Here is a 14,754-nt window from a genome sequence, read left to right as displayed (position 1 = left end):
TGCATTATTTTCAACATGTGGAAGCAATGAACATTTTTAAGAACAACAAATAATGAGATGGATGCTGCTGAAGACAGTTGTATATGGTGGAATCCAATGGTATACATACAGAAATGTGTGAGAACATGAAATAAACCAGCCTGAGATTTGACTTAAAGAGCACAACTCATTGTAAATACCTCAAACAAGATGGCTAAAGCTTTTATCTTTCCATTTTCTTGTACTGCCTCCTCAACATTTTTAAACTGCTCTGCATCATAGCAATAGATTTGCATCTGTAAAAAAAGAAAACAATAGTTTGTTTATAGATTTCATAGATCAAATTATTCAAAATAACATAATCAAAACCATCTCAGAATCTGGAGACATCAAATGTAAGCAACACAACATTGCAACTGTATTGTCAGAATCACTTGCACCTTAATGCAAATCAGAAAAAAACGAAAACATTTATAGCCTGATTTAAAAGGTGTATTTCAATGGGGGTTCCCATTGAAAACCCCCTATGTAAATCAGGCCCTATGTATTGATAACTTGAGTTCTATCAGAGGAAAACTTAGTTAAGAGAAATTACAGTCACATAAGGGACTGTTCTATTTAAATTGAAGAGATCTCCTTTAACAACCAAAGAATGCATACAGAAATTCTAACCATATCGTCTTTAGAAAGAGCCAATGTTGTCTATGTATTGGGTTCCAACAACGCACACATGGGCTTCCACAAGAGGTGCACTGAAGATAGAGATGGACCACCTATTTTGGAGACAGCCAGGTTCTTCTTTTGACCTTATTGACGGTCCAACAAATACCAATGAAACAGTTCAATGTCCAACGCCACCATCATTGAAATCTTAGGAGCTTTAAATTCTCAGCATAACATATAATCTACCATTTTAAAAGCCTGGGGTCAGTAGGGATTCAAAAGATCACTATCAAAATTGGACCACACAAGGTTTGTGATTAGAACCCACATTTCATTAAGGCATAGTTTTCTGACATAAGTAAGATAATATCACGCTATGTTCCACCTAGATGTTGCTAGGACCAGTGTCCTCTGTTCATATATGTTATGTTAGTAGTTATTTATACTACACTACACTTAATGTTAAGGTTTTTGTAAGCCATGTGCCATACCACGTGAAGGACAAAAGGTGTTTCTTTTAATAAAATCACTGTTGTCATATTCAAAATGATCAGCATGTTTTCAAGGTGCACATCATGTCATTTTCCCCCATGATGGGTCAGCGTTGTGATTATGAGGTACCGGGATGACAATGCACGTGATATTTGTCATGTTTAAGTCGTTATTTTGAAAAAGGTTTTTGGTGCTCCACTCCTTGCGCTCATGAGATTTTCTCACAAGATTTTCTAATGATACTGCAATAATTTTCCAGTTATCACAAGTATAGACCTGTCCAGAAATCGCTGTTGGAAGCATGGCACCCTGCTCACACACAAGATTCACGTGAATACATCATTGATACTAAAGACAATATAAACGGGTATTAAGAAAACATTATTCCAAGCTCCTCCCAAACTTTAAATGTGCCCAAATGCGTGTCCTTTTCACCGTCCGACAAAGCAAACTGCTTCAAAGCCCCCTCCAAATATCATTTTAACCACATCCTTATTACCCTGACGCACTCCAAAAAGTAAATTAAGTTCTCATGAGAATGTAACAATTATCACAAACATATGAAACGAATAGAAAGAAATAGTACTCCCATCCCATCAAAAACTCTGAACCTTCCCAATTGCTGCTATTTCACCCTCACCACATCCACCCTGGAGGCAAACATGCCCTTTACCCCCTCCCTCCTAATAGCATTTCAGAAACATTGTAATTATCCTGTTCTTATGATAATACTTGCACGTACGTGCCACATTTGTGCAAAGAATTGAGGATTTCCATTTCTGGAAAGCCTCATTTGCTTCAATGCACCATGGGAGAGATACAGAAGATGTTGGTATCGGGGTGATTTTGGAACCCACTCTCCGCCAAATTGCAAAAGAACTACCGAAACCAACAAAAGTACACATCTGAACAACTTGTACCAATCCTGAAACAAAGTTGAAGAAAAAACATAAAGCGGTTTGGGCTGTGATCCTGATTAATAACTGCATTTTCCATAAAGAAAACCTATGCAAAAAAGTAAAAACCTCCCGTTTTTTCACACATTATACATTTTAAACTGTTGAACGAATGTCGTATGTGATGTCATCACTTTGCTTAGGGGCTGTGCATTGGGGGCCTGATAGTTTTGGTGGTCTACCTTTCAACAACTGCCCGAATTTGTGGTGTTTTGTTGTATCACTACAACTAAAGATTTTTTAACTGAATTGCATGGGTTCCGTTGCACCAAACTCTTTCACCTTAACGGTGCTCCAACAAAAGTTTTTCACTGAATTTCAAGGTTTTTTTATTCACCTAAATTGTCTCTTAACTAATCTTTTTTCACTGTATGTATACTTGGCTCAAATGGACTGAAATGGACTTTCCTATTTTTATATATATCGCCGCTCTATAGCAAAGGTGATACCTTTGAGTCATAGAAAATCCTAAAATTATATTGCTAATAACTACTGGCTTGCTGGATGGATTTGGATGACATTTTCTAAACAAAATCGTTGTCACGCCCCCACCCGCAGATTGGACATTTTGGGAGGAATCTGTCAAAAATAAAAAAAAGTTTATTAAGAAACCAGGCAAAAAAACAGTGTTTTCTGCATACTACCATTCTTTTTCCCATAGAGAAGAACAGGTTACTTACACCTGGTAACTGGTAACGTTCTTTCGACTGGATGTTCCTCCCCCGTATTCCTCATCTTTGATAATCAATATCCAGCTTCAGCCGCTTCGGAAAAATGTTTTTCGGCAGAGGGCGCTGGGTATCAATGAAGTTCACTCAATGTCGGGTCAGGTTTGGGGTAAATCCATCCAGGAGTTTTAAAAATAATCATTGGGAAAGGGGGTGCCAGATGCTCCCCGAAAAATAGCTGTATCTGCTCATAGCGCTTTGTGGCATTGAGCTTTTTCAGAAATGAAAACTCCCATTTTGTTTGGTCGATGCAAGCGATTACCATGGTAATACTAGGGAATGCGAAAATTAAGTGTTCAAAAAGCTATTTGGAGGAAAAAGGATGCAATTGTATAAGGCTAGCGGTGGGGAGGGTGAAAGAGGGCACCATGTGAAGTTTGAGATTTGGGGGTGGTCAGGGGACCAGTTACAGTTCAAAATGTTCCGATTATTGGGGAAATACCATGGAAATCTCACGAGATTCTTGAGGTAATAACGCAAGACACGCTTGGAAAATAAAATGCATCACTGGTAATGGGAGAGTTCTTTCATCAGGGTCCCAGACCCTCTTACTTTTGGGTGCGGGTCCCAGACTCACACTGGTGCATTGTATCTTCTTAGTTCACTCTCCTGCCATGTATAGAACTTTCTCTCATTTGCTCCAGAGTACCAGACCCTCTCTTTTGAGTTCCTGAGCTCACTCTGTTGCTCTCCCTGACCTCTAACAGCTCTGAGGCAACCCGCATACCAGTTTTCTTCTTTCTCGGAGGTGCCTCCCCGCAGCTGTGTCCCTTCAGGAGGTTCTGGTAGTCTTCAGACATCAAGTGGGGTCTGCAGCAGCACTGCAGTCTGATGCATTTCTCTGGGTGTGCGTTCCTTCTCTTCAGCACCGCTCTGGCCCCTGCACTGCTCCCGCTATTCCTCATCGGGGATGACTCTCTCCCTCTCGTGTCTCTCCTCCGCTTGAGCTTGAGATTGAACTGCCAGCGAACTCCTGCGTGGGAATTATGTATTGCTTTGGGCCAATCACTTGCCTTTGAAAACTAGACTGCTCGTTCTGCTTCCAACAAGTGATCTTTCAACTCGCTGCCATCTTCTTTGTAACAGTAACAGCCTTAAAGCTACATGTGTGATAGTTTGCACTTTCCAGGTTTTTATTGTTCTCATGTAGGGTAGATTGCCTGACCTGACAACAAAATATATCGTATCTATCCAGGGAAGGGTTAGGAGGATTTAGAGTTGGAGAAGGGGTTGAATATGGTAAAGCGGGGTGATGTCATGTTTTCTGGTAATGGTCATCCCCAATCTCATAGGGGGATTCCTTCCCCATGGGATACTCCCTTGGTGCACCACCCCCAGGGGGACTATTGTACTGTGGATGCACCGCCCTTGCCCCAAGGCAAAGGTCTCCCCCACTAGGGGAGAAGGGAAGACATCCTCAGATTTGTCACAATGGACTTATCAAAACTGTTACCAGAGACTATCAGAAACCAGCCTTTAAGGCTGAACCAGTGGGACCAGGAGAAGGGAGTCACTCGCCTGGCTTCATTTCTGCTTGCTGAATACATTTGATTAGTGGTAAATTCAGAGTAAGATGGTTTTGGACAGAAGACTGAGGGCCCTATTCTCAACGTGGTGCAGTGAAGGTGCTAAACAGCACGATTCACTGCGCCAAAAGAGGACACCCAGGCTCCAGTACTATTCTCAAGTGGGCCTGGGCGTCCTCGTAGAGTACGACAGTGATCTGTGAGGATTGCGCCTGTTTTAAGGTGTTACAGGTGCAATCCAATCTTGACAGTATTTTTGTAAAATAACGACATAGTCATTATTTTACAAAAATGCTGCCGAGAACACAGATGAACACGTTCCTATACACCAAAGTGAGCAGCTTCAATATTGCAGGATGTTGAAGCTGCTTACTGTGCTGTATAGGGAAGTGTCCATATAAACCTTTATGGTGTATATGAACACTTTCATTTAAAGCGAGCAGCTTCAACGTTGCAGCACGTTGAGAGGGCAAGTAAGTCAGGAGTATTTGCCCACAATGTAGCATGAGAGTTTGCCATCCTGGACACTGGTGCAGGTATTTCCCCTTTTTGCGGCTGCTTTTCAGGGCACCAGTAAAGGACACATATGGGTGGAGAGCGTAACATTTTTTCAGAGGTTGGCAAGCTTGCTCAATTATTTAGCTACCAGGATTTTACACAGTTTATCATTTTCTTTAGTGCAGATGCTTGCTCACAAGACCACAAGCTCTTGTTTCGTATTGGGATTTTGTTTTCCATTAAATATTTCACTGCAGATTGCTGGGTTTAAAGGGTGAGCACCTTTTGTACTTCGCCAGCATATTTATTGGAACATTTCCTCTCTCAGGTTATTTTTCTGGTGTTCATTACTTTTTCTTAAAAGTCCAATGCTATTTTGTCTTGCGCACTTTCGTCTAAGGAGTAGGTCTATTGAACTAGATTTGTATATTTCACTTTAAGATATATGTTCACTTACTGTGCATATATTCATGGGTGCCACCTTTTGATTTTTGCTATGGGGGCAAAAGTATATGGGCATATGTTTATTTTGCAGCTGGTCATTTCTTTCCCTTTTACGTGCTGCTTAAATTACAAGAGCCACTTAGAGCAACATGGCTTGAGGGGGCCAGCCCCTTCCTCACTTTGAAGCTAAGCAGTACTGTGCATATATTCATGGGTGGCAACTTTTGATTTTCACTATGGGTGCAGAAAGTACCCGGGCATATGTTATTCTTGCAGTCAGTCATTTTATTCCTGTTTCCGTGCTGCTTAAATGTGGTTAGTTGGGGTGGTGTGATGTATCACAACAGTCACAGAGAGACCGCTCATAAAACAAGGGGCTTGGAGCACTGGACAGGATATTTCGGCACAGCCAATTAGGCACACAGCGTTATGGCATGACCGTTTTGCTGCAGGTCCTGTTTGTGCGTGCCCAGTTAGACGAAGCCATTTGGGACCTCTCGGTGCAAGGATATTTTGGCACGAGAGGTCACAATTTGCGTGGCATGAACCTGCAAGCACTTCACATTTTGCACCTCTTGGTGCAAGGATGTTTTGGCTGGAGAGGTCCCAACTGGCATGAACCTGCAGGCACTTTGCATTTTGTAATATGGATTAAACGTGAAAAACATTTATTTACAGCAACATTATAAAACAGGATGGGACATGTATTACACCGTTGTTGCAGAGTTTAACACATATGCATTTACTGCAACATTATAAAACCTAATGGAACACGTATTACACCATCTCTGGGCAACTTTATAAAACTGAAAAAACTAAATAAAAACACATTTGTGCTGAATGCTGCCTTTGAGAACCCTATCGTGCAGGAGTTCAAGACGCAGCACTTAACCATAATTCGACAATGATATTATTGTTTGGACTCTCACAAGTTTCATACTTAGCCTTTTACAATTGGACATATAACATTTTAGACAAAGTATGAAATGTATGCACCATGAAGCACTATACCATTGTGGCGTAGTGGTTGCATGCTGGGCCTTGAACTCTGGCAAACCACGGTTCAAGAATTTTTAATAAAAACTGTAAACATATTTTGAAAAGCACTCTGTATTCTGGGCAATGTAGTCTTAACAGGAATGCCTTTGATACAGGTGCCCACCTTCATGGAAACGTTCACCCAATCACTGCATGATTTTAAGAAGGTCTTTTGAGCTGCACTTCCAATGGGTTAATAATAGTTGCGCGTCTTCCATTGCACGTGAGCCAGCACAAACCAGACTTTCTTTGCAGCTCAAGGGAGGGGCTTGCCACATAGTCCCATTATTCCCTTAATATATTGCGCTACTTTTAGACTTTGAAAACGGAGGGGGCAAGTAGACACCACTCCTCTCCAGCCCTGTATTCTCATTTTCCCCAGCTGAAAAAAGGTTTTACTTTTTTTCCCCCTCCTCTGATTCTGCACTACATATTTCCTCTTTCAACAACTTACCGATAACCTACTGCCATTCAACTCAAACAAACAGAGGTGCAGGTGAAATCATGAATATAGCCAAGTTACATGTCTTGTATATATTGTTATATGCAACACGTCCCTCTTTATTTGGAAGGTGATCATTCAGATTTCCTTTTTACTTTGGGTTTTGGGACTTGTCGTACCGGGGACTTCATGGACAAAACAAAACTACAAGTCCCAAAATGCAACAAACAAATAAGAACTGGATGGGCATCTTCAGAATGTCATGGAGACATGCACACACGCACACACACACACTGACACTGAAAACTCACACTCATCGTGTCACAATGCTCACATACACACACACGTGTGGTCACGGGCTGCGCAACAGTGGTGCGAAGTCAGGGGTTTTGTTGCATTAAGTTCTCACCTTAACATCCCTGCAACTAAAGTAGTTTTTTCCTTGAATATATATATATGTATATATATATATATATGTATATATATATATATATGTATATATATATATATATATATATAAGGAATGTGGGAGCCCCTCTACTGAGAACCAACAAGGGTCAAATACCCTGTTCTATGGAATGTCTTGCACTCAGGAGGGTCTACAACCACGTTTTAGCTCACTGCACCCTTCACAGAGGAGACATATACATTTGCATATCAGTCTTTGTCCCACTCACAAGGGCAGTTCAGCATCGAAATGCTAGGCAATTCTCATCAGAACAAGAGTACCATCAGCAACCCCAGACACGTGTTTCAGCCTTGTTGGGCTTCATCACTGAGGTGAAGCTGAGCCTCCCAAGGCACAGTGAGCAAGAGATCCACCTCAGTCACCACTAAAAATGACATTCAGAAATGCCTTGTGTGATGAATCTAGCAACATTGTCATTGATTCTCTGGAGGGATGTTTCTCCTAAATGGCCAGGGAAAGGTAGACGCTAGCTGACTCTGACCCTGGGGTGGCTGTCTGCGGGAGGACCACGTAGGGGAAGACAAACTCCAGGGAGACAAGAGAATACTAGACTTAAACAACCCTTCATTGGTTACTCCTAGCAACACCCAAGGACCTGTGCCACTCTCCAATATGGCTTATTGTAATGTAGATACTGAGTTACCAGGCTTTTCCAGCCAACAACATTATGCATCTCACCCCGCTCCCTTTTCTAGTACTGAGATGAGGAAGAAGGATGGAGTAATGAGGATGACCAAACACGACAAACCAATGCCGTGTTCTAGTCATTGGAAAATGCTAAGTAAGACCGGGACATTTAAAATGGAAACAGCTCAGCAAGCCGTGCGAGAGAGACGGAACCTGCAGCTGTATTCGACTGTTCTGACACTGTTTGGGACACCAGAGACGAGTAGAGTGCAGAACACACTACATAGGCTGACGAATACAGTGTGCAGCGAAGCCAAGCCGGGAGAGGTTTGCTGCTTCCTTATCGCTGGCAGCTGGAGCTGCCAAACAGAGAAGAATGCCAAGTGGGAATGAAATGGCTCACAGGCGCACTGCCAATCTGCGGGCTAGAAGAAAAGAGGACAGGGAAACGCAGTGAACGACAAAGACGCCACGTAAGCCCAGGGAGAGTACATGGGTTACTGGGGTGCTTCAGGGCCAATACCACGTACTACACGCAACACAAGAGAGCCCAAACGAAGGAGATGATATAATTGATGCAAACACAAACATTATAGAAAGTCTGAGCCCAAGTAGGCAGTACAATTGATAGGAACATTGTGGAAAGCCTGAATAAAGATAGCGGAATTGATATGAACATTGTAAAGAAAGAGTCAGTGACGCAAAACTGGAGAAGTATTGTTTCATTGATACAGAAGAGAGGAAAAAAGAAAGTGAAGAAGCCCTGGCAGGATAGTGAACAAGGCAAACAGTGAGTCTAGGACCCACACCCAAGTAAGAAAGTTGTAAAACCCTGGCAGGAGAGTAAACCAGGGGTGAAAGGAGAAGCGACAAGAGAAGAGAAATGATAAATGAGAAGAGGCAAGGGGTTACAATCTCCCACCTTGAAAGTGTGGAATAGTAATGAATGGACCAATAATAAAGGAATTCAAGGGTGGAATCGCCCCACTTGAAACTGTGAGATAAAACATTGGATAAAAAGGAGTATTCAGGGACAGAGTCATCTCCTTGGGAAACATTGGAACATTATTGACTTTTCGGGAAGTGCCGGACAGACAGTGTGAAATCAGAAGAACCATAGGGAAGGGAAAACCCCTTTTTCCTGGTGAACTTTATTCCTTTTCTTTTCTGCACGGTAGAACTTTATGTTTGGAACTTCAAGAGAAAGCTATAAGTCTACAGCTCATAGAAATCCCCTTTTTCACCTTGTATTTAGTTTAGCCTACAGGGGTAAGTTTAGGGTTTTGGACACAGGACGCAGGACGCTTTATTTGTTTAACATCCTTACACAGACATTCATTAGCTTTGTTGAGGCAGGGAAACCCCTCATAGACCAACAAATGGGTAGGATTTCCCCAACCCGTCTTATTATTTTGACAAAGTACAATTTCAAACCCAAAACGTGATACTGTGTGCGAGTCTTACTCCTGATCCCTTACTCTTGTTACAAGAGGCTATCATTGTTATACTTCTTTTTAAACTGGGAAGCCATTGGAGAAATATGGGTCGTACCACCAGCTTTCCTTCATTGACATAAACGCAGAAATGTTTGCCAAAATGTTGGCGACCAGACTCTTTCCCACTATGCTGCATTTGATCCACCTGATTCACTGAAGCTTTATTTCAGGTCAATCCATGGCCCAGAATTTGCAGAGAACAATCCACATGGTGTCGCAAATTTACCTTGGTGTGAAGGCAGTCCTACCTCCTCAGATGTATAAAAGGCATTTGATACAGTTTCGTGGCAGTTTCTATTTTTTATTTTGGGAAAATGCAACGCGGGTCCATTTTATCGCAGATATCCAGCTTCCGTATTCACAGGCAGTAGCTAGGTTAAGGACTAATGGGATACCTATTCCTAAATTTAATTTGTGGAGGGATACAACACGGGTGCCCCTTGTCTACCATGCTGTTTGCGCTGATCACTGAGCCTCTGGCGGAATTAATTAGGGGTAAATATAAGCACAGAAGTATACGATTATGAGGGTTCCTGGAGATATCAGTGTATACAGATGACAGATTTCTTTTCATTAGGGACCCGGATAGGATAATAATGTCAAACCAACAATACAGGACGTTATGAATTTTGGTACATATTCCAGACTTTGTCAGAATAGAAATCAGGATCATTCCAATTAAAGGAGAGCACAAGAATGTCTCAGTACTTTCAAGTGGGCTGACAAGTTCATAAAATACCTAGGCATAGAGATATCCAGATCTCATGAAACCCTGTAAGGCTTTAATTGTGGGTAGTATGCGGCTAAGATAAAGGGAAAGCCAATAAAATAGGGAAGGACAGCTATATCGTTCACAGGCAGAATTTCAATAATCAAAATGCATGTGTTGACAAAGTTGCTTTACTTTTTCCACAGTGTTCCCATCTGGCCGGGCACGCCTTATTCAATGAAATCGCTGGGTTGCTTATTATCTTTGTTTGGAAGTCTGTAGCCATTAGAATGAGAGGGGCTGGCTTGTTGCCACCCTTTTCATAAGGAATCTGATGGCTGCTGACTTTAAATGGTATAACTTGGTGGCATATGCACAGTTTGCAACTTACTGGCACTGCACAGGCAAGATACCTCTGCATGTTAAAATTGAAGAATGTGTTTTTGGAGAGTCAGATATCAGATCTGCAGTAATAGTAACATGTTATAAAGAGTCATGCACATTTCATCCAGTTTGGGCAACCTTGGGAGCCTAGAGTAAATTATTCCAGAAAATGGGAAGTACTGTGCCATATGATAAGAATATTCTGCTAGTGTGATTTCCAGATATTGGCTTCTAAATTGATAGGGTTATTACAATCTCCTGGCAGAAATCTAATATAAGTGTACTAGGTGATATCTTTCTGATTGGCCATTGTATTACCTTGGCAGATATAAATAGCATTGTCGATGATGAAGGCCAACAATTTCCACTGAACCTGGGTCACACCAATGTATACATCATGAATTATAAGGGTCGAGGAAGAATGTTTTCAAAGCTATATAAATGAGTAGTCCAGCAATGCACACCAGAACCCCCACCAATACCCCATTCTACTCTAAGTGGTGCTCACATCCGCAGATAGACCTGTCTGATGTATAATGGCAACAACTGTGTAAATAACTAAAGAAATATCATTAAACTCTCAATTTTTGGTTTATACAATTTAAAGTTCTTAATAGATTGTATCACATGCCTTCTAAATTAAGTCCTTTAGATCAGGCTATGAGGGCATCTTCCTGTGATGAGGAGATCTGGATGCAGGTCTTATTCATGTGTTACGGCCTGTTCACAACTTGCTGGTTTTGGGGGGAATATTTGTCGTATGCTATCTGAAATAACTGGAGTTACCATTTTAGTTAAACCTGCAGATTGTTTGCTGGGGGATATCAGTAATATGTATTCTGGGGCTGTTGCATGCAAAGCTATGTATTCTATAAACATGGACTCATTGTGCAACCTCATCACTGGAGATGTGGCAATGTATTTTAATGTTGGCCAAGACTGCTGAGGAACTGTACTGGACGCGGCTTCCAACATGTAACCGCCTGAAAGATATTTGACAGTCTTTCGATGATATTTACAGACTGCCAAAAAAGAAGGGTGCATCATGATGTGGGGGTCGAGGAGTGCTTTCGGATGATCAACTGGATGACTTTCGTAATGCGATGGATAACCACTCAACTGTATGCTATATGCTTGAAAGTATATGTTGCTGGATGTCGTCAAGTGGTTAAATAAATGGTCTCGAAAAAAAGACCAGCTTGAATCAATGGTTGGAGTCCACATGTAAAAGATGGGTGCAAGGTTTGAATGCAACAGCCCCCACTAATTGCGGGTGGCCAAATTGTGTGAGTGACTGTAACTCCGATAATTGGGCTGGGGAAACTTACGATCGCCCCAAATCCCCACAAAAGTGTGCCGTTTGCTCTAGTTACTGCTCTAGTCCAGACATGAGGTGTGGAAGCCTTGATTTAAGCTGCAACTTTCCAAGAACCCTTTGACAGCAGAGATCCGTCTGAAGCCTGCTGGAACCAGATGCCCCAATACCAGCGTAACAAAAGGAAGCTGCACACTCCCTGTGATCTTGGGCAACTAGCCTTGTCCTCTCTGCCCTCTAAAAGCCATGCTGTACCCGTACTGCACTGACCCATGGAGTATGGAGGGAATAGAAAAAAAACATTTGCTATTTAAATTTCATCCTAATTTTATCAAATCATCTGTTGATATCACATTGCATATTTACGCCAAGGGGTACATGGTTACTATTACCAACATGCTCAAAACGAAGTCCTAAATATCATCTGTACACACAGATTGTTCCTCTATAACACAATGCCCTCGGCGAACCTCAATATTTTAAACATAGTTCCACTACTTCTTTCTGTACCCTTCGAACACTGTGTGCATGGCAGCCTCAAAGCTAGTGCGCTCACAACACTAATATGATACAGGCTCCCAATGCCCTCGTTGGAGCTAGCAGTGAATTTCACAGTGATGGGCCTTCAAAGTGCCTATCGTTGTGTAAAATAACAAAAATAAAAGCATTTCTGTCCCTGTTTGGGGGATAGAAATACAAGCGTGCCAGCATTTTAAACAGCATCATTTGAACTGGCTGATGCCGCTTTACTCCAGCAGAACTGTTACTTGCCCACCTCCAGCACTAGCTCCCCATGCAGACAACTTCAAACTTTCACACAAAACCAAGCATCAAACCTTGTAATTCTCGTGTTACTCATTGACCTGAACCAGTGGTACTCATCATTTCGAACCACGCTTGATCATTGAACTGCTCCTTGTGGCCCCTTCGCCCTGCATTGCTCAACAACGCCTCACACCGCATGGAGCACCCATTCGAATCTGACTTGATGCCGATTTGCCACCCGAGAGCAACGTGCGTGTCTGCTTTTCCGCCCTGCTAAGTACCCAGAGTGCTGCATCATTACATTCTGTACGTTTCTTTTTCTTTTACAGGGGCACGTTTTGGATAGTGTTTTTAATAGTTAAGTGTACAAGTGATTTGTGTAATCAACATATATATTTTTAATCCTCAAGTGGACATTCTTTTATTTGTAACTTGTACTTTGCTGTTTTGGATCCTACTGACTCACATTCACACCCCTTCTGAAAGTATAGCCTTCGCTCGGTCCACGTTACCACAAAAGGCAAAGGAAGTATTTCTCTTAGCTGTGCCTGTTTTGCCTGTATGATTGGGAGTACTCCTGGTTCGTAGAGGTGTAGGGGCTGGGTAAGTGGTTTAGCCACTACTCATCCTTATACTCCTGCAGAGCAGAAGTCATTTTGTCCCAAAAATGCATCCAGTTTGTGAATTCGGGATGCACATTGGAATGTGCAGGAATGCCCCTTGAGTTGTGCAAATGTGCAAAGGGGATGAGAAAGGGCTTTTGAATGTGTGCATCTATGATGACATTTGGTGCTTTTTTCGGTGGAAATGATGACATGCGCTAGTGCATCTCATCCTTTGCACCCACATTTTATTGAGAATTTGGCACATAGTTGCATGCAAGTAAACATATACTTTTATTTTCGAGTGTGTGGATGTTACTTTTATTACATCTATAGTTGATGTGAATTGTGTTTTGCTGTTTTATGATGACCCCCATCATCACGTGTAGGGTTTTAGATTTGAGGCGATCGAAGCTACCAAAGTGGCAACATTCGGAGCTCATCTCTGTACATTAGAAGCTGTATCTGCGTGCTTTGGAACATATGCACTCCATGTTAAGCTTCATCCTCTGACCTCCTGCCCCTGCCTCCTCCATTAACAGCCATTCACATCTTCACAGCCTTTAGCAAAATGCTGAAGTTAATCAATTGATTTTCTTGGTTGGGCAGAATAGGCAGATATCATAATCAACATTATGACTATTGTTGTGTGGGGAGATATAATCAACATTATGAGCCCACAAATAGCAGTCGCTTGGAAGTAGTGGGATTCACCTTAAAGTACCTCCTGGAATTCAAATGTTTTTTTTTTCTCACAATGAGCCAACCATTAAATACTTTTTTTCATAATTACAATCAACAACTTTGCTCACCTTGATTGAAGCATGTCATCGCCTTCTATTACATCTGTGTGTTTGTTATCACGTAGACCTTTTGTAATCCATGCATGTTAAGCATATGTATATTCCAATAACACATCTTCTGAAAGAAAGATATCTGAAATAATTTAAAAAGGGCATTACCTCAAGTGGAAATTTCCGTCCGTCCAAGCTGTGCTCTGACCCATCAGAAGCAGCATTGCATTTTCCCCAGTGAAAAGTGATCTTGCTGGCTTTATAGACTGAGTCCAGGGCACCTCCCGCGAGCAGGTAGTCATTCTTCAGACTAATTTCCACTAAGAAGAAAAAGAAAGGGTTACAGAATCCACTGATGTTAGTCTGTACCAAACGTCCCCCTCCCTTCCGTATGTAGCTAGGACTCAGTGATTACAAGTGTGAATATTCCCTTCCCAGAGATGGCATGAGCAGAGCATACAGACCAATCCCACTTCTACATCACTGGAGAATGATGGCTTAAAGGCAGAGTGTGTGTGTGTGGGCGGGGTGAGAGGGTCTGGTGGGCTGTACTGTGTGTTTGGCGGTAGAGCTGAGGTTCTACCTTGAGTGTTCTGCTGGAGGAAGATCCTCTACTTTATCCCCAAAATCCAGTGCATTTAGCATGAGTAATTACCACTCACAGTAAATTCCATCAAAATCCACAGGGGGGCCTATGCACTCCCAAAATGTGGATTTACACCACAACACCACCACATCTAGTGGCGTGAACAGTAATGAACTTTTGATGGTAATTTTGCAAATTTACTGCCAGATTTTCCGCTAAACTTGCAATGAGGCCTTGTGTG

General features: G+C 42.0%; 1 protein-coding gene across 8 annotated transcripts in view; it reads right to left on the bottom strand.

Moving 5' to 3' along the window:
- Positions 1-14,754, bottom strand: part of PTPRZ1 (protein tyrosine phosphatase receptor type Z1) — a 949,709-nt gene that overhangs the window by 574,930 nt on the left and 360,025 nt on the right. For all 8 annotated transcript variants that reach the window (XM_069629084.1, XM_069629085.1, XM_069629086.1 and 5 more), the window contains exons 4-5: positions 14,096-14,247; positions 180-275 (exon numbers count right to left, since the gene is read on the bottom strand). In XM_069629084.1, the coding sequence (XP_069485185.1) occupies positions 180-275; positions 14,096-14,247 (248 nt within the window). The remainder of the gene's footprint in view (positions 1-179; positions 276-14,095; positions 14,248-14,754) is intronic.

Source organism: Ambystoma mexicanum, chromosome 12 (assembly GCF_040938575.1).
Source record: "Ambystoma mexicanum isolate Mex_15411 chromosome 12, UKY_AmexF1_1, whole genome shotgun sequence".
Classification (NCBI taxonomy): Eukaryota; Metazoa; Chordata; class Amphibia; order Caudata; family Ambystomatidae; genus Ambystoma; species Ambystoma mexicanum.
Note: the sequence above shows the minus strand (reverse complement) of the source record. Positions and strands in the feature narration are given on the sequence as shown.